Here is a 26453-nt window from a genome sequence, read left to right on the forward strand (position 1 = left end):
ACAGCACTGCGGACAGTCCAAGCTAAGTAAATTTACAGGAATGGTCTAAAAAGTGCAATACTTGTTGGGACTGATGTGCACATACAGACACGGTATACAGACCAACATAAATACTTTTATAAACAAGGAATGCTTATATAACAAGGAATGCTTACATAAAGTTAGTGACTTAAAAACCAGCACAACTTTTAAATACTAAACACCTTTACAAGAGTAACAGTCCAGTACATCCATTTTGGACTGCAGCAAAACATACAGCACAGAAACATGAAATATGGCTCCTTGTTAGGCTGGCGTGATTTCTGTGGTGCCCAATAAAGACTTCGGAGGGCACTTCTGTTGTAGCTAGCAAACCTAAAATCCAAATCAGGTCTACAAAAGAATTACAAAAAAAACATTCACTTTTTAACTTCTCAGATTGCATGCGAATGTCATGGTAGCGCAATCGCATTCTCTCCTTTCCCCAGGCATTCTCTCCCCATCGCACCAGCCATCATGTTACAGTTTTGAGATTATTTACATTGACCATGACTGTGGGAAGGGATAAGCCTCATCTACATGAAATTCTACTTTAAGATATTGGGGAGGATCATGGGTGCATCATGTGTGATGGCGTGAGGGCAGCGCACCATCAGTCATCATACTGCCACGGCAACAGCAAACACACTGACAACACAGTACATGGTGCGATTCTCCCACCTGACCGTGCAGCTTCCTGAAACAAGATTATTTCACACATTAGATGAACAAGAAGGGATAGTAAAAAGAAACACTTTACAGAAATTGTTACTGCAGTGAACAAATGCAACAGAAGTAAGATGCTAAAAGAAATACTGAGGGAATAGCATCTCTTGTACTGCTGGGTTGATAGTTTACAGAAGTGTAATAAACAAATAAAACATTTTTGATGTCTAAAAGGAGACACTTTATGGAAATATACACTGTAGAAATCCCTTCTCACCATCAGTATTGGTGTCCCAGTAACAGGAGTTGGCTGTGTGGAGACCGGCACCACTTTTCTGCATGATTGTGCAGTTTACTGCAAAACATTGGTATACAAACATTTACAAACAAATGCTCCAAGCCAATATAAGGCGCAACATTATTATTTTTTAAAAGATGAGGAGTGGAGTCACCAATATATTTAAATGGCCGTCCTTGTTTCACCAACTGAGTCAGACAATGCTCCACTACACTGGCTGTCCACTGGTTGACTTTACTCTGGTTATAATCAGCTCCACCAATAACATTCTCAACACACTAGGACACACAGATAAATATGTTAATATCAATATCATATATCTCAATGTACAAGTACATTGCAAGTACATGCATAATTAACTGCATGAAGTAATTGTTACCTCTTTAACTGAGATATTGGCCTCATCAGCATTAAAGAGAGCCTGCAGGAAATGAAGATAAAGCACTTGAAAGAGTGATTTTTGAATTTCAGAATGAATCAATGGGACTGAAATTTAATACTGTGCATTCACTCAGCACTGATCTAAACACATCGATACTTTTCATTTATCATTTTCATGTCAAAATTACATTGACTACAGAGTCTCAGACTGATCTAACAACGTTGACATTTTTTGTTTGTTTTACACCCAAGCGTTAAAATAAAATATTAAAGAATGTTGAAGAAAAGCGACCACACCCCAATATAGAAACAACCCTAGCTTTCTTTCCCCGATTGATTACAATAGTTAGCTAACATTCACTGACCAAAGTATTATTCCGTTGGCTAATATCGACAATTTTGAAGAATAAATCGAATGTAGCTTAGGAAACCAAATACCTCATCACCAGAATTAAATTCATCCATCTTTGATCAGAGAAATAAAGAGTTCTGTTTTGGTTTTGCCTCGATTTTCTGCCACTGTTCCTGCCACCGTCAGACAACGAGCACCGGAAGCACCTCGCTGCCCTTCTTGAAGCGGCTCACGGTGCCGGTATGTCGCCCCACCGCGGTTGGATGGGGAATTACAACAATACTTAATCACCAACAGCAGATAGCGCTCTAATACACAGCAAAACGATGCAAACACTCTGAAGTTTATGCCTGAAAGAGGCCACCTAAGAAGCGGATGGGACCACCCAGTCTTGGGAGGAAGTTAACTCCTAACGTTACATTTCATTCAAAAGTGTCCCATTGCGAGCGCGCTTCTACCGTGAATCCAAACGGCTGCTTTGAAGGCTGGTTGGTCGATAGATGAACTGACTGACCGACTGACGCCACTTGTGATTTACTGAAACTTTTGATTCAATTTTTGCCAAGTGCATGTGAAATTATATCAATTGTCGTCAGTGACGATGAGAAACTTCGGATTTCACCCGATATCGTCAATGTGCAACGTGCGCGTAAAGATTTAATTGCAGCACACATAATTGCTACAGGGTTAAGGCATTATATCACAAGATAAATGAGCCGGGATATTCCCACCTACAGGTATATCATTTATTTGCAGGTCGTGACCAAACTGTGAACGTGGAATGTGATGTTGCCCCATTTGAATTTGCAGCATTTGTGGGTTATAGTGACTTAATATTATTGCATTAATCGAGTTCCACTTTGTCGCATTGTTACAAATAAATACGTAACCCATTGTAAGGCGCGCGCATGCACACGCCACGCCCCCACATGTCGGGAACACCCCTGCTCTGCTCTGGATCTGCGCCTTCAGACGGTGCCGAGGCGCACTGACACGCTCATCGGTCCACGTTCTCCGGACTGTCTGTCCCGCCCGTCGGACTCGCGTCCCCCCTGATTCTCCAGGTTCTCCGCAGCCTTCCGGTAAGACCACCGCCGATCTGCGGGTCAGCCAGCAACACGCCAAGACCCTCGCATCGCTGCATTATCTCTGCCATATGGCACAGCCCCCGGTGTCATCTATCATTTCTCCTTCTTTTATCAGTCTTTATATTGCGGTGGGGGCTGCTGGGGTTTGTCGCGGGTCCAGTCTGTCCAGTATCACGACCCGGTCTGTGTTGGATTGTGACATCAGAAAGAAATACTTTGCGAATAAAGTTAGCGGCGTTTGTGCAGGTGCAATGCAGCAAAAATCCCCTTTAGATCTCAGCTGGTTTCAACGGTGCGTCCGAACTCAAACACTTGGTCTTATGTTGCTCTCTTGGCTCTGGAAGCATACAACAGTTTGGACAGGTTGACTGTCCACGTCCTTAGAATCCTTAGAACGATGGCAACAACTGATTATCTGTGTTTGTACAACTTTGGAGGTTTTTATGAAGGAGTTCCAGGGTCTGGAAAGGAAACAAATAACCTGCAGGGCTGAATATTTTCTGCTTCCCCGATCAGCAACAGGATCAGCTCAGTGGACATGGGACTCATTTCTGTGTAATTGATGGCTGCATAGTTGGACATTTTAGTTCTTTTGCCAAACTGATTTGCTTAAACTGTTTAAAATGGACAGAAGTGCCCAAAATTATCCTTGTGTAACGGGGGCTTTCCAGATACCTGTGTATAATTACACAAAATGTGTTTTTACTTATTTATGTTACCTTACCAAACACGGGGCAGGTGCTCCCTCTCAGGCAGACCTTGTATATCCCTCCCTTCCTTTTCGGGGTCCCCCCCATACGTATATATGCCCTGATCGCACCTGAAGGATCCCTCTGTCATTCATTCTCTGTGAGAATGGTGAGCGTTCCTTCTGTTCCACTGACTTCAATATTTTAAAGGGCTAAACTCTTAAATTTCACTGGGACATTTTGGTTTGATTATAATCTTTCTAAAGGTTTGATGGAGAAGGGTTGTATTGTGCATTTTAAATGCTCCTCAGTCTCGCCGAAATAATATATGATTGGGACGACAACGGTGTGAACCTCTTTATTAAACACATGGAATTACTCATCTATTTATTGACGCAAGTTTGCAAATGGCAGAAGAGAACTGCAATGACAAAATAACCCCCATATAACTCCCACATCGTGGTTCTGTAATAAAACTTTGTATTTTTAAATAAGAACTACCATAAGTGGGAAATTATTATGTCCAACTATAATACTAATTCCCTAAATTGGTTCATTTAAACTCCCCATTAAAGCGCCTCTCTTTTTAGGCTGCATTGTCAGTCACAGGAAGATTGCTCCCCGGGGATTCTGCTGCTCTCACACTCAAGACTGCACACAGAATAAATTGGTCAATAAATGTAAAGAGAAGTCGGGGAATGAAGGGATTCCCCCGCTCATCCTCTTCATGCAGCACAGCTCTTCTTCAAGGGCAGAACGAAGCCCCGAGGAGTGTAGTCACACAGCATTACAGGTCTATGTCTGCCACATCTAATGAGACACACACGCACACGCACACACACGTGTGCGCGTGAGTGTCACATCCACTTTAGCAGCAGACATTACTACAACTTGCTGCACAACTCTCAGGCATCCTTAAAAAACAAACCAGAAGCGGCAACCCTAACCCGTCGGTGGGGATTTTGGGAGCAGTAAACACACCTCAAAAAATAAGCAGGAAAAAAAGAAAACAAGCTGTGATTCATCACAAAGAAATTGGAAAAACAACAACACAAGGTACCAGATCTGGCTTCTCAAAGTAAAGACCTTATAACGATTGAGATGCTTTAATATGAACGGGCTTTAAAAAGGTCATTTTTATTAAAGAACTTAAATAAATACCATCATTTCAGCTAAAGTTTTTTTTAGATCCAGTTCTTTCTTAAGCTAAAAACTGGATCTGTTTCATTTAAGATGATTTTCTGGGTGTAGATTGTGAAGTTTTCAACGCACATTGTTTGATCTTAATTGGAAGAGGAAAATATAAATAAAGAACAAGGTAATTTGGTTAATTATTCATAAACAAAGTACTGAGGTATAAAGTGCTACATGTTTTTGCAACTGACCCAGTTACCACTAATGTAAATGTCCCATTAATGACGCACAACAAACCCGTCCTGTCCTTATCTTAACTATGTTAAAGAATATAAGGCTCCTTTATTGATCTATTCCTCCTGATCTCGGCAGTACTCTTAGAATTCCTCCCTATATTTTCTTTTGCAGCTGTAACCTGATAGATATGGAGATGGAAATTGGCAGCTAGGAGCTGCCAACCCTCTGTAATATCCAAGATAATCTGCACAATTACCCTCAGATTGACTGCTGATGATCTGCACTGCTGTAACAAAGCTCGTGTGCGCTGCTGCTGCATTAACTGATGTCTAATCTCGACGGTGTTGTGTTATGCGGGGTTTCCTCTCCTCCCACCCGCTGGTGATGGAGATGCCGCGGATCTCTGAAGCGTGCTGCGCGCCCGTTTGGTATGCAGCATGTAGCCCCACGCACCCTCTGAGATACGCCGTCCCAGTTCAATCACGCCTGCAACAAAAGCAATCAGTGGAAGACCATTCGCAGAGTAACACTGCAGATGTGGTGGTGGGGGGGGGGGTGGGGGGGGGAACAGCAGGAATCTAATTTGAAGGCAGCACAGGGAGGAATGACTTGGATGGATAATAGATTGCCTTCGGGTGGCGATGCCACCATGTCGGCCTCTCTAAAGGAAACACGTCTGGACAGTTGTTGACTTGGGCCCGGGGGGGCAGGGGGCAACGAACACAATCCCAAAGGTTGATCAATGTCAACATGTAATATCCTCCAGTCCATCAAGTTATCACCTATGTTATGACCACCCAGGGCCTGTAATCGCCGCCTGCATTATCTGCATCAATAAGTAGCATTTGAGATGCTTCATCAGGAACCAGTGAAGTCCCATCAGCCGACTATCTGTGTGGGGAGGGCCGATGCTAGCGGATGATGCTAACGGATGATGCTAGCCCATCTGCTAGCATTAACCCGAGCAAAAGCCCGCTGACGACAACATCAGACAGTTGGAACCGAAGGCTTGTTTGCCAACAACGGTGTGGTCAGGTTGTTTGGAGGGCAGGTTGAAAGGTTGACACAGCCCAGTTAATCAAATACAGAGACAATAGCCGGGAAGGCCAGGCTGTTTAATCAGCCGGCTCAAACTGGTTTGTGGAAGCAGCAGAAACTGCAGCAGCAGAGTCACAAAACCACTTTGAGTGTTTTTTTTATTATTATATTATTTTTGACAATATAAATAAGAGTTGAGTATAGTCATATCCATATTCAGCAGTGCTGCACTGCCACAGCTTTGCCTTGTCAACAAGAGCAGCTTTTTTTGCCAGATTGTGGAAAGTGCTGGCGGCTGGTGTTTTTCCCTCCCTGTCTTTGACTGTTTAAGTCCCTTCAGCAGACTGTTGATCAACACTGGGAAATACCCACAACAGTTGGCTCATTAAATATGTAAATTTTTAAGCCGTTTATGTCTTTACAATGATTGAATATTTTAGCTGTGCTAACGTTGCGCTGCTGTCAAAGATGGACAGATTCATTTAAATGATATAATTCATACATTTGACTAGTGCGATTAACTGTGAGCAAGTAGAAATCTATTTGTATTCCAATAAAAAGAGTTTGTTTATTACTCTTTAGCAAATGCCGACAGACAAAGGTGAGAGAGTCGACATTGTGTTTGCTATAATTTGTGCGATAGCATGCTTATAATAACAAATATGACAAATAATATGACAAAAACATAAATCAATTAATTAACATTTTGCTTAAAAAGCAGCAAAAAGAAATCAAGACAACTGTAGAGTTTAAACCTTTCCAAATTACTCAGCCCTGTCTTTATACCTTTATCCCCCTTAAACGAACCTTTTTTAAAAGAATTGCTGCTTTCTGGAGCACCGGTGAACTTTAAACAGACTCGTTTCCCTGCATGATGAGGCTTCATTAATTTTGTGGGTTATGCAGAAACACGGAGCTGCAGCCTTTTCCGGTGATCCGGCAGCTCTGGTAAATATCAGCGTCAGCCTGCTGCAGCAGAAACCAGGTGTTTTGGGGTGAATAACACTAAATATGTTATTGTTTTTGGATGCTGTTGATTTGGACCAAATATTCCCGCCTCACCAGTCAACCAACACAGGAGGAAAAAACTGTAAAAAAGAGAGGCCGTGCTTGGAATGTGCACCGTCCTGGAATTGAAACGCTAATGTAGATTTCACTTCTGCAAAAAGCAATCCATCAAATAAGATATCAAGCTTTTCTCGAGGAAGAAGACCCCTAATTAGAATCCACTCAGGTTGAGTTTGGCCGTAGTTACACTTCCACAGGCTGATTTAGAGGATTTCCTTTAGTGCTGCAGCTGCTCTGAGGCAGACGAGCATCATTTAGACAGAAGTGGGTGAAATGAAATATTCATCTGCATGAGGAGAGAGAGATGCTTCTAACTGGAATCTCTCCCTCTGTCTCTGTACATCCAGGCCGTTGGCTGAAACTGGGTTAATGAGATCTGATGCTGGAAGAACCCCCTCTTTAAGTGTGTAACTATTATCTTCATCACCTCTGAATGCAGCCTCGCTCTGTGGAAGCTGTTTCCCGGTAATTATTTGTGTTAGAGCTTCATTTTTCAGAGCCTGTGAGTGTTTTTCCAGCAGCAGAGTTCTGGTGAAACGGAGCTGTGGAGGAGACGCAGGCTGGCCAATTATGCCACTTTGCAGTTTGGGTGGATCTAATTAGCCCACGGATGCAGCGCCGATGGTCTGATTATTGATGATGTATTGAACTTAAAAGGATCGGAAACAAAGGGAAACTATCTGCAGCGGAGGGGGTGGAATGTCAGGCAGTGATGAATTTCAAAATATTTACTAAATGTCTGCTGAGTGAAAGATTCTGGAGCCGTCGGCATTTTAGGCATGCAAAAGCACCAGAGGCTCACTTTAGTGCACTTCCTGGACTGTTTCACGTTTCAGTGTCTGGGCTCAAAACAGGGATCAGGCGACATTTGTGTTAAACCAGAGGTCACTTCCCTACAGGCCCCGGGGAGGGCGGAGAGCCAGGTCATAATGTGTCAGGGGAAATCAATGATAAAATGTCATATTAGGCGACACGCTGTTGTTCCCTACTGTATATATAAACAGGAAGTAGGGATGAGGAGCGGAAGGGTGAAGGTTCAAGCCCCGGTGCAGGTGTTTTGGTCACGATGGAGGTGCCAGAACACCTTCAGAGCACTGCCATGGTACCCTTGAGCAAGGTGTCATACCCCCACTTGGGGCCCTGGGATGAGCTGGGGACTCATTCTGTGTTGCTCCCTGCATTCACCCAAATGCAGCTGGGATAGAGTCCAGCACCCTCCCCATGACCCCGAAAGGGATCAAGATTTTAAATAAAACTAAAACATATTTTGTGGGAAATTGTGAGATAAATGTTCAGGAGATTATAATTGCATGTATTCATGCATTTATGTATATAATTATAATGAAAAATCAATAAACAAAAAAGACAGTTTGGATCTTTTAACATTGCTGAAATTCTCTTTTTACTGGAATGTGTAATAAATAAATCATATACAAGTTGGCTTTTTGGAACAAAACATGAATAATTCCAGCATTCATTATATTACGAAAGAATTTTAAGCATAAAGGCTCTGGAATGAATAATAAAGCATCACGTTAGCAGCCAGGTAGTGGTGGTAAATATAAATGTTCCCTTTTCTCCCGGTTTTATTTATAATAAAAGTAAAGAGCTTATTTAGCCGGACCACCTGAGACTGGACCGGCACCGATGGTAACACAATGGTTGTCCTTCTCCAGCTCTGCTGCTCTCCTCGGAGGAGCAGGATCACTTTTTCCTTGAATCCACGCTGCCCTCTCCTCTTAATTAGCATGTGAAGTGACACAACCATCTTATCAGTGCAGAGAAAATAAGCAATGGCACTGGAGTGCTCAGTGAGGGTGAAAATGTGTGGAGGGAGGGGAAGTGCTGGGAGCTGGGAGAGGACTGCTGACAGGGGGCTCAGGCTAAGGTTCTCAAAGGGAGCTTACTCCGTTGGCTTGTTTCTTTTTCCTATTTTCTGCTCCATTGAGCCCTGCAGGGGATTCTGCAGGTCTGCAGCATTGATCATCACTGATCACGGCTCCTGCGAGAGTTACACAATATCACGGAGGCCGCAACACGAAGGGCAGTGTTTTAAATGGCAGTCATGGCTGAGCAGGACTTGCTCTTAAACAGTGACAGCAAGTACAAAAGCCCCTGAAACAGAGCTGAGAGAAGCATTCACGCACTCACATCAGGCAGCAATTCTTTTGCTTAGCTTAGCCTGTAACAATGAGTAAGACTAAAGGATCCCTGCTCTGCGTTTAAGGCAGGATGGGTTTACGTCTCAACCACAAGGTTACTCCTAGCGCTACAGAGAGGAAGAATTGAAAATGCATTAAGGCACAAAGAGACATACTTGAATATGTTCCTGAGGGAGCTTTGCGCCACTATGACCTTGTTAAGGGATAAATCAGTCGCTGATGGTGCTGCTGACAAACTCACAAGAAGGTCTCGGGTTCAAATCACACAGCCAACCCCCCCACCTCCCCCGCTCCTCCTCCATTTGGCCTATAGTTATATTAGCTAACCTAGATTGACCTTAGCTGTGAGCCGTGGTGACTTGAGCCTCCGTAACGCTGAACTCCTCAGTTCGAAACACTTTACAGAGACGTCCGTTGCCCAGTGCCCAGTGTTTGAATGTGGAGCCTGTGGAAAACTGAGGTAAATGTATTGACAGCTGCCTTGGTGAAAATAAGCCCTCTTCCTGCTGCGTTTGACAACACGAACCGACTTTGGAAGACATAAGGAGGAACCTGCAGAAGGCAGAACCTTAATCACCGTCGTGCCCTCTCTGTTTGGCGCCGGCTTAAAGGAGGTGACTCATTCTTATCAGCCTCGAACATCAGTCCATTACTTTTGAGGAACCAAATAATTAGGGACTCAAATTGGATTCTGATGGACAGATCTGTGCGAACAGCTTACCGAACTGCTACCCAGAGTCCAGAGGCTGAACAGGGGGAGCAGCTTATTTGCAGACAGCCTGATTGTCCCTGACATGGATTCGAAGGCTGTGACATCACTGTCCAGCAGGGGGCCCGAACAGGCAGCCGCACTGTCGGATTTGTTGTTGTCTCCTCTTGGGGGAGAAACAAAAACGGTCACCTTTTCAGGGGAAGGCTCTCCCCCCTCCTATAACATGTCATTTGGAGCTTCCTGTGAAGATGATGGCTGCTTATTGATTTCACCTCGGCCTTCACAGGTCCATACCTGATCCCAGGAAGCGGGTTACCCGCGGGGAGATTTACAGATGAGAGAGTGGGAAAAGTGTCATTTGTTTTATTTCCTTTAAGATTATATAGCCTCCTTCAACAGAATCCATACAGGGAATGTCACTGAAGGTGATCTGGGAAAGTCCGGCCAGTAATAAATGTAATAGCTCCCTTCCTCCCACTTTAATCTGCGACAATCTATGTTTCATCTTATTCCAGTAAAAACAATCAGATTTTATGTCTCTCTGTGTTTTTATGGCTTTTTGATGCTCGTAATACCTGCGATTATTGTAATGTCTCCCTGAGGAATTAGCCGGACCATTAAACTCTCTGTGTGGCTCCAGAACATCTCTGCTCTGCTTTCTTCAGCTCTTTGACACAATTTCCCCTGGAGACTTAAGCACAATAAATTTGAGCCACACTTGTAAATTTAATCTGATCCTCTGTTTGAGGGTTATTGTTGGTTTCAGAATTCACGTTTGAACTGGGTTTAGGTTAAGGGTTAGGCATTTGGTTCTGATGGTTAGTAAGGAACTGGGGAATGCATGAGAGTCCTCACAAAGATAGAAATCTTTGTGCGTGTGTATTTACTATTTGCCAGCATTAATGCCAAAAATTGGGATTGTAAAAAACCACAAATATGTCCTAGATTCCCTCCTAAAATGTGAGAGGAAAGTGGCAGCAACACCAAAAGAGGAAGCAGGCAATCAAAGCACAGAAAAGGAAACAGTGCTCAGGAAGCTGGGCAGGACAACAGAGGGAAAACCATTAGAGCGAAGAATAACACTGGGAAGACGCTCATCAGGGGGAGAGGAAAGTCGGACCAAAAAGAACATCTGGAGAGACTAAAAAGGGTTTTAGAACTGCAGCTTAAGTTGGTTAAGGTGTTGGTTGAATCCACAATTGCTGTGTCTGGGGCTTGTCTGATACTTACTGTGTTGGCGGGAGCCTGGTGATGGCGGCGGTCAAGGTCACCTTCGTCCTCAGAGATGAATGAATGTTGGAAAATATGGCGCCGTGTGGGGCAGCAGGTCCCCTTAATGAGCCGTTATAAATAGTTACCCAGGCTGGGCCTGGACGTTGTTGTGTACAAGTAGCCAAAAACTCTTGACTTGATGATGAATAATTCATTCCGTCTACGCTTGATTAGACACGGTCATTATAGAAACACTTCCTGACAGTTATTACTGTCACATCAATGATTCAAGAGGAAATTATACAGCATCCTTGGAATTACCACAGGGGAGTTTAAGGCATTATGTATCCAGACGTAGGAGTGAGACCAATCTGACACAAACACCCATATATATATATATATGTATATATATATATATATATATATATATATATATTCAGATTCTTTATTGTCATTTAAAAGTTAAAGGGAAAATACCATTTCAGCAGTGCAACTAGGATAGCATCAATAATAATTAGATAAAATAAACACTTAAAGTAAAAATGTAGCAATATGAAAACATACGCCGGCAGCAGGTTGATTGACTGTTGTAAAGGGCTTAAGGTGCAAAGGGGGGGGGGGGGTTGGAAATGAGTGTGTTTGTTGGTAGGAGGTGCAATCCATTTACTCCCCTTAGAGGTTGTGAAAGAAGCTGCTCAGCATCCTGGCAGATGTGCAGCAGATGCTCTTGTACCTCTTCTCAGACAGTAGGAGGGACAACAGCCATGAGAGGGATGGTGGGGGTCCCTGACGACGGAGGGAGCTCTGTGGATGCTGCTCGTAGATCTCCTTCAGGAAAGGCAGAGGGGCACCAATGACTCAGGCTCATGAGATGCTTTTGCTCGTAAGCCCCCAGCTCCCAAACAGGAAGTGCATCAGGATGGTTTCAGTTTTGCCCCTTTAAAAGGTGGTGAGCTTCTGGGGGGGGGGGACTCTGAGCTCGGACTCCCAGGACCTTAACACCACAGCACCATAGATGTTCATTGGTGGCTGTTTGGCAACATTCCAGACAGAAGGATGGACGAAGTTATGGGATTTGCACCATGCAGGGAGCAGCTCCTCCTCCCTCCTGCATGCAGAATCATTATTGTCCCCCCCACTTTGAGTTGTCAGCCGACTCCCTGTGGTTGGTGTTGTGTCTACCAGTACAGTGGTGGGTCGGCGGGCCGAACCGATCAGGGCCTGGAGGAAAGTCTGCGATGGTCCAGGATGGTTTATTGCCCACCTTGACTGGCTGCTGCCGCTGTGTCAGGAAGTCAAGAATCCAGCTGCCACCTGAAGCAGCTTCAGCGTGTCCACCAGTTGTTGTGGAATGAGCATATTCCAGGAGAATATGAAGAATCTGGTATAATTCTTGTGTAAAGTTGAATTTATTTTAGGGAAAAGGGGGCCAGAATCCGTCTTGTCCGGGTCAGTATATTTCTGGAACATGAAAGCACAGTCGGGTGTTTGTAGCTGCATTTATGGCCGGAGTTGGTGGGACGCTCATAGCTGCATTTGATAGACAGAAGAGCGACCGGAGGGGTATTGAGGGTTGTTTGGATGATAAGTTTAGAGGGATCAATCAGATGATGTCACAGTTCAGATCGTATGACTGAATATGACCAAACACCCGCAAAGTTATTACTCCACCAGCTGATTCAACTTTCAGCAGTGGACCATCATATGAACCCGCTCTATAAATATTAGCTAATAAATATGGAATTTCTGTCCTTTGAAAATTGTTTCTGTAAATCAGCAATGATCCCTCAAATGAATGTACTCTCCCCGAGTTCATCTAATGGCTCTTTGATGGGCTCTTTGTTGGGCTGTTTTTGACTCAGACACAGCTGCGGTTCTGCTCAGGATTCCATCACCACAGATGTCACAACGTGCCTTTGGTTGCTAATTGAGCTGAGATGATGCCTGGTGGCTCATTACTGCTACTTCATGGAAAGTGGCGACACGAGAGGCGGCAGTGTGACATGTGACATGTGATTTCATCACGATCTGCATCATCATTATAGTCCAAATGAAAAGTGAGCAGTTATTTTGTGGCTAATCCAAATTTGCTTCACTTTTCGAAGGTTTGAGGCTTGAATGAAGACACAGTGGCGGCCAACTATCAGCTAAATGTCAGCATGCTAACAATGCTAACACAATTAGCTCTAGAAAGTATTCCATAGTCATCCCATTCTGCTCAAAACGATACTTTACTTACAAAGAGCAGAAAGTGTGGCGCCGGGATGACGCGAGTTTCAGATGGCACGTTTAGTGGAGACAAAAACATTGAGCTCATTGACGAGTTTGCAATCCATCCTGAGGGAGGGTGGGGCGAGGACTGTCTGCATGAAATGTCAGCCCTATCAATCACCATATTAGCTGTGATGTTCTCATGGTACACAGGCTTCAGAATGAAATGAGACGTTCCATAAACATGGCCAAATGTTCTCATCCAGAAGAAGTCAAAGAAACATTATAATCACTAAAATATTCCGTTTAGCACAAAAATGGCAGCCAGAGTGGGTGTTGTGTTCATACAGGCTGTATTAATGGAAAGGAAGCATTAATGTGTTTACTAAACATCAGATGGAATCAGATGTTAAAGACAGACTTGTTGTCTGTACCAGAAATTAAGCATTGGCCTCACATGTTGTAGTTCTGGAACTATTACTGACAAAGAGCATTAGTGGCAGCATTAGTGGCCGCTAATGCTAAAGTGCTAATGATAACATGCCAGCATTCTCGTGTCCTAATCAGCATTATAATTAGTACAACTTTGTTATGAGTCCAGGAAATTAAATGGCTTTGCCATTAGAAATGAAGAAATGTTGTATTTTCAATATCAGTCCTCAGTTTAATTTGGGTTTAGTTTGTCCACCACCCATGGCTTCAGTGACGAGCAATGTTTCAATTAGTGTCTTCCACACATATCGGTGGACCAGCATATAAAATAGCAGAGTTCCATCCAGCTCAATTTGTCACCTGTCAGCCGCCTTTCACTGATTACCCTCTTTGTTTGAACCCATGCAGGTTTCCCGAGAGGATCGTCTTCCTCAACATTTGGAGGAGATTTGGAGGAAACGCTGCGCAAAAGGATTAAGGATTATGCCAAGTGAAAAAGAACAAATCGATTAGCAGAATGAGGCTGGAAAACGAGGGAGGGTGGCACTGTGAAGCATGATGCAGCTTTGGTCTGACTCCCTTACATGCAACCACTTGGCTGATTCCACTGGCGGCATTTAGACCGAGGGAGCGATGGAGCAGCTCGGGGAGGACCTGGATTTCGCCTTTCTGCTGGAGCACGAGAGAGACATGATCCTGAAGGTGTTGCAGAAAGATGAGAAGCTCAGGAAGAGGGAGGAGAAGAGGATACGGTGGCGACTCCATCTGAAAGCGTTTGAAATCGTTGCTTCTTTGATGGCTCCCCTGATGGTCTTTTCTTTGTGTCAAACAGGCGACTGAAGAACGAGCTGTTGGAAATGAAACACAAAGGCTTCCATCGGCCACAGGAGGTTGGAGAGCGCCAGTGCGCTCGCTGCCTCAAGGCCTTGGGTCTGATCTTTGGGCGCGGCGATCTCTGCACAGAATGTCAGCTGCGCATCTGCAATGACTGCAGCATTAAACTACCCAACACCTACCAGTGGAAGTGTAACGTGTGTGCCAAGATCTCGTAAGTCCTCCAGATATTCGGGTCTGGTAACCACTGGTGTGCTGCATGAGTGTTGGTGCCATTTGATGTGTGTGCCCAGTCTTCATAGGTGGGTTTGGAACTTTAAATGATATTGGAAACAGCAGTGACTGTGTAGGGGGCAGCAATATGGCCTCCCCTTTAGGGAAGGAGTCCATCGAGGTCACGAGGTGGGTTATGGGAGCAGAAAGCAAAGCAAAGGTTTACCTCTCTGCACAGGTGATGCACTGGGCTGGCAAGGTGACCTTCTGTTTGGTGAAGGTTGGTGCTTCTTGTGTACAGAGATTAGCATCAAGTAAATACGCAGCCTGGGATTTTCCCTCAGCAGAGATGTTGCTGCACCGCTGTCGCTGTGGCCAAGCTGCATTCTGGGAGTGAAACTCCTGGTCCTGGTCCAGCCTCAGAACCAGGTCCTGGTGCTGGTTCTGAGGCTGCTACCTCGTTGGCTTGTTTTACTGGGACACAGAATAGAACAGGAACATTTGGATACCCCCAGAATCATCACTGGAAGTTAAATATTGGACAAGTTAGTTCTTTGGTGCATTTCTAGTAAAAGTTTAAAACATTTTTAAAACATTAACCTCGTCACATCCTCTAGTTTTATGTAAATTGCAATGTTCGTTATCTATTGTTGAAAGTTTTATGAGTGTACTTACTTTGTCATCCTGGTTGTTTATGTAAAATGTAAAGGTCAAATTTCTCGAGGTTTGTTTTTTTTTTGGAGAAAAGAATGGATGTCAGAACACTTTAAAGCTGTTTACCAGCCAATATTTCTTTTTTGCTCAACTCCTCTGATCATTTGATCATGTCTGGTCCTGTTTAGGAAAGGATTTCCCTCATGCTTTGGCTTTTACTGTGTAAATGCCAGTGCATACAAATGGATCAAACTCATTTTTCTTTTGTTAGAGAGCACGTAACCCATTTCCTGCAAACCAGGAGCTTGAAGTCTGAAGTATTCTGAGCGTCTGAGTTTACTGGACATGTTCTGATATTGTTATTGCCTCCAATTATTAGAGAACTGGTTTAGAGAGATTTTACAGATCTGCTTTGAAATAAAGCTGAATGAATCAAGCTGATCCAATAAATATCAGGATTTAGTACCGTGGCTGTTTCACCTACAGTCGATGTAAAGAGAAATAAATGTGATAAAACCCGCTGTGAATAACTCAAATGATTCAAATAATGATACATTTAATTAAATATGCTTGATTCTAGTTGGGTAAAACCTGGAAAATATCAGACTGATTGTGTTCTAACAATTTTTCTATGACGGGTCAATAAACTATCAATCGAAATTCAGATAAGATCAAACTCCAGCTGCAACAACTCTTGTTGAAGGTAATTAATAGTTTGTCAAAGTTTTTTTCTTTCTGAACTTTACAAACTTTGTTGACACTCTGGCGTCACCCACTGAATGATTACTCGCCTCCGTGGACCCAGGGGCTTTGGTGGGTTTGTCAGTCTTAAACAAATACTGGAGGCCAGTTGGATCCACTCAGTGGAGACTGTGTTTGCAGGGAGCTGAAGGTGGCAACAGGAGAGTGGTTCCTGGAGGAGCGGTCCAAGCGCTTTGAGCAGGGAGTGCCCAGCAGTGACGCCATCAAACAGACCATCATGAGCATCCCATACTGTGAGTTTGGCTCACGGTCCCAAAACCCTCCATCGTTGGGCTTCTGAGTACGGTTTGCTGACGCTCTCTGTGTTTGAACGGCTAGCTGCAGAAAACAAATCGACAGAGAATCTGTCGGTGGCTAGTGACTTGGAGGCAACGGACACTCCGAAATCCAAAAGATCCGCCATACGCAGCGTAGTGGATGGTGCCAGGAGGAGAGGGTGAGCAGCTCCAACACACGAGCTGGGAGAAGGGACTCAAACAAACCAGCAAATGCAAACGCAATCTTCTGGTTTTGCCAGTTTTTCATATCAGATCAATAGCTTTATGGATTTCTTTTTTTCCCGTTGAAGAATTAAAGTTTTGGCTGATCTGTTCAGCAAATGTTGACATCTTTCAGCCCGTTCAGACACACTGTCTCCCCTAAAGTCACCACACAGGAAGCACTGAATTCAAATATTTAATGAATGACAAAAAGTAATGAACTATACGTGCCTGTCATGTGTCTGGGTGTGCCTGACCGTGTGTGTGTGCGTGTGCGTGTGTGTGTGTGTGTGTTTGTAGAAAGGGGAAGATGGAGAAAATGGGTAACCGGCTGAATGTGAAGCCAGAGAACGGATTTGACAGCTCCAGTGTCAGATCTGTGTCAGACGGAGATGCTCGCAGCGAGAGGAGCGTTCGCTCCACTCAGAGTTCACGATCAGCCAGGTATCCGGCGGCTTTTTAACGATTCTGCTCCCTCGGTAATGCAACCTTAAAGCTGATTAGAACAGTTGGCCTATTCTCCAGCAGCTACTTGGAAACCTTTCAAACAAAATACAGTTATTACTTAATAGTTTATTCATCATATTCAACATTAAAGGCTGACTCGGCACCACGTGAGTCTTGAGACACGTTGATCATATCGCACTGAGGCTTCTGCTTCTGTCTCCTTGCAGTCAGTCTCTGTCTGCCTTTTCAGTGTTCTCTCTAAATGCTCAGAGGATTTTAAGCACGAGTAATTATTCTTTGTGTTATTCTGGTGTCCCTCTGGGACGCTCCCCCCCCCCATTTTCAAGCATCTTGATCTTCAGATATTTTTGTTCATCTTCCTGGGTTGCAGAGACAGTTCAGGGCTGTTGGAGTCCTCAGGGATGCCCACGGTCATCAACAATGTGGGATCAACAACGCCGGACAGACTGTCCTCCTGCAGCGACACCCGGAGGGTCAGGGTCAGCGGCACAAGCACCAACTGGCAGCACACTGGCAAAAAAGTTCTATTCAAAGAGCTTAGAATGGTTAAGAAGTGTGTCTTTTTTGTGTTTGTATGCAGCCTGATGGAGCAGAAAGTGTCGCCAGCTTATACTCCAGCGACACTGCGTCTGACAAAAGAGCCGCCAGCCATCACACGCATAACTCAGGCACCCCGACCATCTCTGTCTCCAGGGCGTCCGGGTCATCCGGTACTGACCAGCAGCTCTGGCTTCACTGTCACGCTCGATATCGTCAAACAGCTTCTCACATCACATGCAAAGACCACAGATGTGTTGGAGGCAGCACTAGCGTTCGTAATGTTAATTAATTAACCTGAAAGAGCCGCTTCTCTGCTGGGAAGAGGCCGGATTATTGGAATACTTCATCCTGGAATACTGTCATCAGTTTGAAGGTTGACCTCAGCTCCGCCTCTCGCTGAATAATAGCAGCTAATAAGCGCGTTGATCTCCCAACGACTCCCGTCGCTGCCATTAATGGCCTTTTAACTGAAACTCTTTCCCAGTGTTATTTCTTCTGGTTATGTTTTATTCACGGTTTTTAAGGGCAAGGCCACAAAAAGAACAAGTGCAGTCACTGTACGTGCAGTGATAAATATTCTGACAGTTACCCAGCTCACACCCCCGTGTAGGACACAGTGTAAGCTGCATTCGTTACAGCCGATGACACAAATCTGACCACTCTAACCGGGGGCTCAAACCCCCCACCCCCTCTTCCTCCTCCTCCTCCTAGTTTTACCATTAAAGTCAGAGCATATATTTACATACCGTATATAAAGTTACAGCCGTTTGGGGATGATTTCCACGCGCCTTAATGATGTAATGCTATGACCTGCCTAATTTGGAGCTGTCCCTCCTTTTTCACGGTCTAACTTTATCAGTCAAAAGCTTATTAGATTTGTTCCGGACATTCTGTTGCTGCGTTTCTCACCCCTCATATTTTAAACATTAGTCTCACGCCTGCCTGCAAGCCACCAGTGTTTATGCTGCTGTGGCTGAACTTGAGCTTTCCTGGCTGTTTGACCTCACGCGTTCTCTCGCTGGTAGCTCGCGGGAACACGACTGAGACCCAATATTGACATTTTGAATAAATGAATAAGTGTTGCTTACCAAGTAATAAAAATGCAGAGGAGCTTGAGGACAAATACTGGAAAAAGGCACGAGGGCTTGATTATATGGAGGTCTCTGTTCTGCTCCAGATCACAGTCGCTCTGAGGTGGATCTGCTGGGGCCTGGCTCTGAACACAGCGACGACACCCTCAGCCTCAGAAGCCGTTCTGTCCCCGGGTTCAATGAAACGGTAAACACCATCTCTTCTTCCCCTACGGCTGAACCACACACACGCACAGGGACACACACACACGCACGCCCGCACACACACAGGGACTCTGCTCATACCACACATGGTAATAGCAGGAGAAAAAACAGCAGTAATTCTAAATCAAAGTGACGATGGCTTCAAAATAATGCTTCATTTTCATGTTAATATAACCGGAGCAGCTGAAAGCTAAAGGCAGGAGGAGGAGCTGATGATGGGTGTTGAGTGTCTGAAGGAGTTTGAAGCCGCTGGTCCATTCACGTGAGCCGATTTACTGTAAACCCGATGACATTGTGACTGTGTGTGAGAAACGAGTAAACAAATTACCACGCTCCATCCGGACTTGTCTGATCAGATTTACAGAAGATGCCCGCTTGCGCCCACGCAGCGCTGCTGTGTGCAACGCTTTGGCCAGCTTCCCGGAGGCAGTCCGCCTTTTCATTAACCCTAAATGCTGTCTTCCGCAGGAGTTCTCCGACGAGGAGGAGGACATCGATGCCCTGATATCGGCTCACAATAAGACTGATGACCGGCACCTGAGCAGCGCGTTGTCAACGGTACTGCCCATGTCCCAAAGAGATTCTGGGAAATCCTGTATGCTCTCAGCACAAATATGTACACACACACGCCATCACCCTATTCGTGACGTGCCTGTGTTGTTAGCTGTGTAAACGCTGGGGACAGCCTGCGTCATAACCAGGTGAAAAACAGCTGCATTTCCACAAACTAACCTGACTTGTAGTAGCCTACATAAACACAGGTTGTTATCTTAATACCTGAGGGTTGTTTCACCTGACTATGATAATATTGATAATAATAATGCCAGGCATTGGGTGGCAAATGAGGCAGTTGTATCAGTGTAACACATATACAGTAAATCTACAGTGTTTCATTCAGTATCACGTATTAAACTGTCCCAGGTCGTTGCCACCGAGGGCCTGTCTGATTATCTTCCCCACAACCTCGTGAAGTATCCAGTTATGCATCGGTAATGAGCCCTTTAAGTGACTCACAGCATGTTCCTGGTTCCGCGTGCATAATTTTAAAACCTGCACCGGTAAACAGACGCGGCATCTGCCACGTCTGGCATTAATCGTGGTGTGATAGGATCGCTGACAGCGACGGCCCGAGCCGCTCAGCCATGGAATGAGGGCTCGCCTTCAGATTTGCCTCCGCCACGATTCCAGACTTCGTCATCGATTCCCAAATTCTCGAAGTTTCATTATGGAGAGTTTGGGCTGAATGAAACTACAATGTTTAGCAGAATTCCTCATGTTTACTGTATTTAAGGCAGCAGTTGCCAGTTTCCAAGGCCCAGCAGGGATTTTTCTTTCTTTTTTAGACCGTTAATGAAAAGATTATTACTTGGAGACATACTTGAAATCAAAATCCCAAATATGCACTTGCAGGTGATGACAGAATGCCGGTCTATTCCGAACGGCCCTGAGCGTGTAGCTAATGCAAACACGCCTGAGCCTGGCATATTTCTGAACGCACCACAAGCAGCTGCCTCTCTTCCTCGTTCTTTCTCATTCTGACTTTTGCCCCGTCTGCAGCCATGTTGATTTCACAAATAATTCCAGATGACTTGTAATCTCTCTGGTTTTTCCTCTGATAATCACCATGGTAACCGTGTGTAATGTAGTTTCTGAAGCCCCTCCTTGGGGGCTGGGGGGCTGTGCTTGGGGTCTGCCTCTATAACTAACACATCAGGAACTCAGATCTCCCTCCCTCTCTCCTGCCTTTGCCCACTTTCCTTTTTTCTTCTTGTTTATCTCCATCTCCTGAAATCCTCGTCTAGTCTTCCACTCCTGGCTCTGAGAGGAGATGGGGGTACCTTAATATCCCTGACTCGGATGCAGAGACTGTAAGTCTACCCCCCCATCCAGCTTCATTCATGCACTGATTCATCATTTTAACACAATTGTGGAGATGCAGCAAAGACACAAAAGATAAGCACAATATTGATAAATTTGCTGCAGATATTATTGAGGGTTTGGTGTTTGATTACAAAAGCTACATATAAGCTACAATAGGAGCAGCTTGCTGCAGTAACAGTGTTTGTTGATTAAAGATATTTATGAGATTTGCTTTTGGAGATGCTTCTGCTTTTTTTCCTTCTGATTGCATTATGCATGTTCGTCTTTTCCATCTATTATTGACAGCGTTTTTTATTATCGTGTGCAGGCATGTGCTGCGTGTACGCATCTTTTAAGAACAGAATGAAGTGAAATCACATTTGTGGTACATTAGACAGGCCTTATGTGGGGGAAAAAACATGTTTTTGTGGATAAATCAGCGAAGCTCTCAGCTCCCAGAGTCTGTGGGGGCACTAGATAGGCTTTTTATTTTTTGGTCTATCTAAAACAACAGTAGTTGCAATTACAAAATACTTTATCCAGGCAATGTTTTGTCAAAATGTCCTTTGTACAGCAGCTACAAATGAGCTGCTGTTCCAAACACCGAGAGACTCAGACAGCTGTTTGCCAGTTTAAACAGTTCTAGAAATATTCCAACCCTAGTGTGTTCGCACAGGTGGCCACAAGAAAACATCAAGTTAAAACAGTAACCAATTATTTTGACAATTAGCAGACAAACATATTCTGACTAGCTAATGTCTGCCACAGCTGCTAATTGCAGCCTTGGAACTATCTGTGATTTTGGTCGTGTTGTGACTTGTTTTTTGGGGTTTTTAATTTGGAATGCTGGACAAACACAAAATTGTGATAAGTTTGAAAACATCCACACACAGGGTATCCATTTGGAGGATTTTATTGCCCTCATTAGCATCCGTACCACACAATTCGTAGCAACACAGCCACAGTGTTTAATGCAGCGCAGCAGACGGCTGCAGCGCTTCAGTGTGGAACCCATTTCATCAGAATCCTCTGATGCGTCACAAAGTCTTTCTCCTCGAGGTTTCGTGTCTGTTTTTGTTTTTTAGTTCTGACTCCTCAAACCCAGTTCTTTTTTTTAAATTCCTTGACCTTCGGGCACATTTCACCTTATCTTCTGTCATTGCCTTACAGAGCAGCATAAACAGCATGATGAGCATGTACAGTGATACCGGTGACTATGGCAACGCCAGAGTAAGTGGTGAGATTCTGCTGAACATCAGCTACAGCTACAAGACTGGTGCTCTCAACATTCTGGTAAAGGAGTGTCACAACCTCGCCACTGGAGATGAGAGGAAGCAACGCACTGACGCGTAAGCACACACACACACACACACACACACACACACTATTTAATTTTTATGCAAACCTTTTCCACCTTAGGTATTCAAATAGGTCCTACATGTCCAATAAAATATTTAATTACAGAAACCCTGAGTCAGTCCAATAAAACCGTGGCCCTGTAAACCAGATCTGCTGGAAAATAATGTGTTCTATAAAAAGTTAATCCTTTAATCAGCTCAATACTGCAATTATCGGGTGGTCAGGGGTGTTTGGTTTTTTTTGCCTTTCATCACTGCGCTGCGTGTTTTATGTTCTGTAGATTTAGTCGTGCGACCTATAATTAGAGCTTTCATGGCTCCTGTGACTGAGTCTGTTTTCCTTGTTAGCTATGTGAAGACATACCTGCTGCCAGATACGTCCCGGCAGAGCAAGAGGAAGACGAGCATCAAGTCCAATTCCATCAACCCTGTTTTCAACGAGAACCTGAGGGTGAGTGTGTGAACAGTCCTTCTGTAGGTTTTGTTCCGTTTTTTCTCTTCAGACGCGGAGCTTCGGCTTCTTGCAATCATCATCAGTGCGTTTAGTGTCAGAGAACATGTTTGCTAGCAGAAAGTGTGGAGGGCTTCTCCTGGTTTTTTCGCAGTATGTTATCAGCCACTCTCAGCTGGAGACTCGAAGTCTGCAGGTCTCTGTGTGGCACCACGATCGCTTCGGACAGAACAGATTCCTGGGAGAGGTGGAGTTGACTTTCGACACCTGGGAGCTTGACACCCAGATAGAGGAGTGGTACGCGCTGCAGCCCAAGGTAGGGCCTCAAATCAGCCCTTTTGACATCCTGAACTTCTTATCCACACTCAGAAAAAAACTGTAAGTGTCTTGTTTTCTGTAGATAGAGGAAAATATAGACACCACAATGCAGTACAAAGGAGAACTGACTGTGGTGTTGAAGTATATACCTGCAGAAAAGAACCTCTTGCTTCCTCTGGACCAAGTGCAAGGTACAGTCCTCATGTTCTTACTGCCTAAAGAAATATTCCACATCTTGATGGATAGTTAACTGGTGGCAATGTTTGATACTTTACAAAGATCAAAGTGAAAATGTAGGATTTTCTTCCAATAAAGTCTTCACCAATTGGCTTTATGATTATACTCTTGCCTTATATGTGGTTCTGGTTGCGTGATTTGAGCCATTGTTTTATTAGTCAGCCCTCATTTGTTTGAGCAATATTCTGACTTCTTGAGTTTTCTATTAGTCTTTGTGTCTTCAGACATGCTTAACCCTGAACAGCGCATTTTTTGTTGTCCACCTCCTCCTACGTCAGTAAGTAAAGGGTTCCTGAAAGGCCGGAAGGCCAGCAGCTTCAGTCTGCCTAAAGGGGGCATGGTTGAGCTGCTTATTAAAGGAGCAAAAAACCTGACAGCTGTCAAGTCTGGAGGCACCTCTGATCCTTTTGTCAAAGGGTGAGACTATCTATCTATCTATCTATCTATCTATCTATCTATCTATCTATCTATCTATCTATCTATATCTATCTATCTATCTATCTATCTATCTGCCTGCCTGTCTGTCTGTCTGTCTGTCTGTCTGTCTGTCTTTTGTTTTTCTCTTTGGGCTTTCCCTCTCCTGCTTGTCCTGACCTCCCTGTTGTTCTCTCTGTTATTTACTTTTCTACCTGTTCTATTAATCTCTTCCCTTTCCTCACGTTCCCTGCAGCCAGCAGCTTATAGCTGCTGCTCTCCTGTGTTCGCCCCTTATATGTCTGACAATAGTACATTGATTTTCCTCTACAGATACCTCCTCCCTGACACCAACAAGTCAACCAAGCACAAGACGGAGGTGCAGAGACGCACTGTGAACCCACAGTGGAACCACACCTTCACCTACTGCGGCCTGCAGCCCGGAGATCTCAATAATGTCTGTCTGGAGCTCACTGTGTGGGACAAAGAAGCCCTCGCCAGCAACGTCTTCCTGGGAGGGGTCAGGCTTGGAGCTGGCACAGGTGTGTGTAGTTTATTTCTCCTAATCTCATCATTCAGATTGGCTCCAACAAAATGAAGCAAATACCTTTGTACTTCCTCTCCACTCAAGGTCAAAGTTATGGGAAAGACGTAGACTGGATGGACTCATTTGGGGAGGAGCAGCGCGCGTGGCAACGCATGATCGAAAACCCAGAGGTTCCGCAGGAGTGCACTTTGCTCCTTCGATCCAGCATGCGCAAGTGCAGCACATGAGCTGCGCCCGAGGTCCAGACAGGGGAAGACAAGCACAAGCGAAAGTGGAGAGAAAACAAAAGTGCGAAGGGTCCAAGTTTAACAGGAACAGATACTGCTCCTCTCCCTGCGTCTTTCCCCCGCAATGAATCAGATCCCCTCACAGCAGCCAGTCATGCCTTACACACTCGTCACATCTCGTCTTCACCCAGCATTACCGTTTATGCCATACAAATGTGTCGTATGTTTAAAAATAAGCACAGTGTGAATCCTGGCCGTTCATCCCCATCCCAGTGATTGATATCTATCTCAGCAGAGCATTCGCAGGGCATTAAAGAGGAATGATCATTGTCGACATGGTGACGTCCCTTATCCTCATGAACAGAGCTGCATTGTGCTATGAAGCACTCAAGGACGCTGAGATTCGGTCTCCCAGAAACATTCGCGTACAGAGGTGGAAAGTGACAAGAGTGTGTACTCCTGGCATGAAAGGTGACCATTTTATTGAGGTTTTTCCTTGCATCATGAATTCATTTTAATGTTCATCAAAGAGAAGCACTTAAACTTAAATTAGTTGCGCTAATGCAGGATTTACAATGAACAGAGCTGAACTTTAAGTCGTTCTTTCAGTGCACTAATGCGTTGTTACCCTATTGCCACGGGGGTCGCATGTTTACTCATGTTTAATCGTGGTAGTGTTACAAAAATATAAAAACTCCAAGAGTAAACTGATTGAATTTCGAGAGTCACACGGAAACATTCATGCCCTCTGAGAAATAATGATGACAATGAGAGACAGATGGATACAGAATAAAACAGAAGTGGATTAATGGACCTTGATGAGAGGTTGTGAACTGCTGAATGCTGCTCCTGCTACAGCTAGCAAGTCTGCTAACAGGCGGAACTGCGGTGCAGAACATTCACCCATACGTGCACGTTGTCACTGCTTTGTAACCTTACAGCAAATATCTCCTTGTGCTGGTGTCCTCAAATGTACCCTCATGGTTATGGTGGCCTAAGGTCTGGCAAGTTTCTGCCAATTAGCAAAACATAATCATGCCTCAAGACAAAAATATACGCTTGTTCAAACAAGAGTACTCGTAGTCTGTTGCTTTCCACCTCTGGTTGTCAAACACATGCAGACACACCCTATTTAGACTACTTCTGATGTGAATTTATGTAGCACTTTATCGGTGTAATAACAGGAACTGCATGGTATTAGATAAAACAGTGGTAGAAGAACAAATTAGGTGGTGTAATGCACTGATAATGACGTCACTGTGGCCTCGGAAGTGTTATGTGTGAAATGTGACATTCCATGAACCCAGTGATGGTGACTTATGTTGGTGTGAGTCAGCGTCGGTGCTGCCAGCATCATTTATCTCCGAGCGAGCCTGACGATGAGCGAGGGGGAGTCGTCTTGTCCCCTTTTGTGACGGCTCACAACAGTCACCCTGAAGTTCGACCTAGTACTAATGTTTTTCATGTGGCACACAAACTCTGAAGCCTCATGGCAGGTAAATACTGCAAGTTTGTAGTAATAATAGTGACGTGCTGACCATGCAACATAGTTTAGACAAGAGGCTTCTGCAATAGCTACAGACAGAAGAGGCTCAATAAACAGCATGTACAATCTCTATTGTGTCTGGTGTCCAAGCAACAAACTCACCACATTCAAACTGTTTTTTCCCCCTTTTTTGTCCCAAATGTGTTACAGAAATATTTTGAAATAAACTCAAAACTTTGCATAATCTGTAATGTTTCCTGTTTGTTTGCAAATGACAGTCTGACACCACTGGAGTATTGATTTAAGCTGCGTTTTTCAAAGGCAGATTTAACATTGAAATTTTTGTTACAGACGCAGACAGAAAAAGAAGATTGTTTTTCATTTGAGTTCCTAACTTATTTCACACTTATACAGATATGAAGATGTAGCTGTCTGAACCGAGTGGTCACGTACGTCCTGTAAACATTCATGTTACAGTTTAGCTTCTCATCACTGGGATTTCAGGTAGCTCAGTGTTTTTCTTTGCAACAGTTGGAAATATGTAGCTGATGGAATTCCCACACACATTCTAAGCTTTAATTTAAATCAACCAGTTATGTGGTTAAAATTGCA

At 44.3% G+C, this 26453-nt stretch overlaps 2 protein-coding genes across 5 annotated transcripts; one reads left to right on the forward strand and one right to left on the reverse strand.

Annotated features, from left to right (window-relative positions):
- Positions 1-95: 95 nt before the first annotated feature.
- Positions 96-1940, reverse strand: LOC130532265 (dynein light chain Tctex-type 1-like). The gene is made up of 5 exons (XM_057044781.1): positions 1802-1940; positions 1362-1403; positions 1137-1260; positions 962-1039; positions 96-715 (listed from the first exon to the last, which is right to left on the reverse strand). Exons 1-5 carry the CDS (start codon positions 1826-1828, stop codon positions 639-641), a joined length of 348 nt encoding a protein of 115 aa, XP_056900761.1. The 5' UTR covers positions 1829-1940; the 3' UTR covers positions 96-638.
- Positions 1941-2638: 698 nt separating this feature from the next.
- Positions 2639-26085, forward strand: sytl5 (synaptotagmin-like 5). 4 transcript variants are annotated; one of them, XM_057044625.1, is made up of 19 exons: positions 2682-2797; positions 7317-7372; positions 14107-14450; positions 14531-14746; positions 16282-16394; positions 16480-16597; positions 16941-17084; positions 17479-17587; positions 17689-17818; positions 18826-18926; positions 19412-19501; positions 20746-20811; positions 21974-22152; positions 22510-22612; positions 22767-22928; positions 23013-23121; positions 23446-23584; positions 23915-24123; positions 24213-26085. In XM_057044625.1, the coding sequence occupies exons 3-19, from the start codon at positions 14332-14334 to the stop codon at positions 24353-24355; spliced, it is 2250 nt and encodes a 749-aa protein (XP_056900605.1). In that variant the 5' UTR covers positions 2682-2797; positions 7317-7372; positions 14107-14331; the 3' UTR covers positions 24356-26085. The 4 variants fall into 4 exon arrangements, with proteins under 4 accessions (XP_056900597.1, XP_056900612.1, XP_056900621.1 ...); XM_057044617.1 differs by lacking the exon at positions 7317-7372 and having other exon boundaries at positions 2639-2797; XM_057044632.1 differs by lacking the exon at positions 7317-7372 and having other exon boundaries at positions 2639-2797; positions 17479-17581.
- The last annotated feature ends 368 nt before the right edge of the window (positions 26086-26453 follow it).

This window comes from Takifugu flavidus, chromosome 1, assembly GCF_003711565.1.
Source record: "Takifugu flavidus isolate HTHZ2018 chromosome 1, ASM371156v2, whole genome shotgun sequence".
In the NCBI taxonomy this organism is placed as follows: domain Eukaryota; kingdom Metazoa; phylum Chordata; class Actinopteri; order Tetraodontiformes; family Tetraodontidae; genus Takifugu; species Takifugu flavidus.

Coding starts and splice junctions, on each gene's coding strand:
- LOC130532265 (XM_057044781.1), bottom strand. CDS start 1,828: ATGGATGAATTTAATTCTGGTGATGAG. Junction 1,404..1,801: donor AATTTAATTCTGGTGATGAG/GTATTTGGTTTC, acceptor CATTTCCTGCAG/GCTCTCTTTAATGCTGATGA. Junction 1,040..1,136: donor ACGGCCATTTAAATATATTG/GTGACTCCACTC, acceptor AATGTTTTGCAG/TAAACTGCACAATCATGCAG.
- sytl5 (XM_057044617.1), top strand. CDS start 14,332: ATGGAGCAGCTCGGGGAGGACCTGGATTTCGCCTTTCTGCTGGAGCAC. Junction 14,451..14,530: donor AGGGAGGAGAAGAGGATACG/GTGGCGACTCCA, acceptor TGTGTCAAACAG/GCGACTGAAGAACGAGCTGT. Junction 16,598..16,940: donor GATGGTGCCAGGAGGAGAGG/GTGAGCAGCTCC, acceptor GTGTGTTTGTAG/AAAGGGGAAGATGGAGAAAA.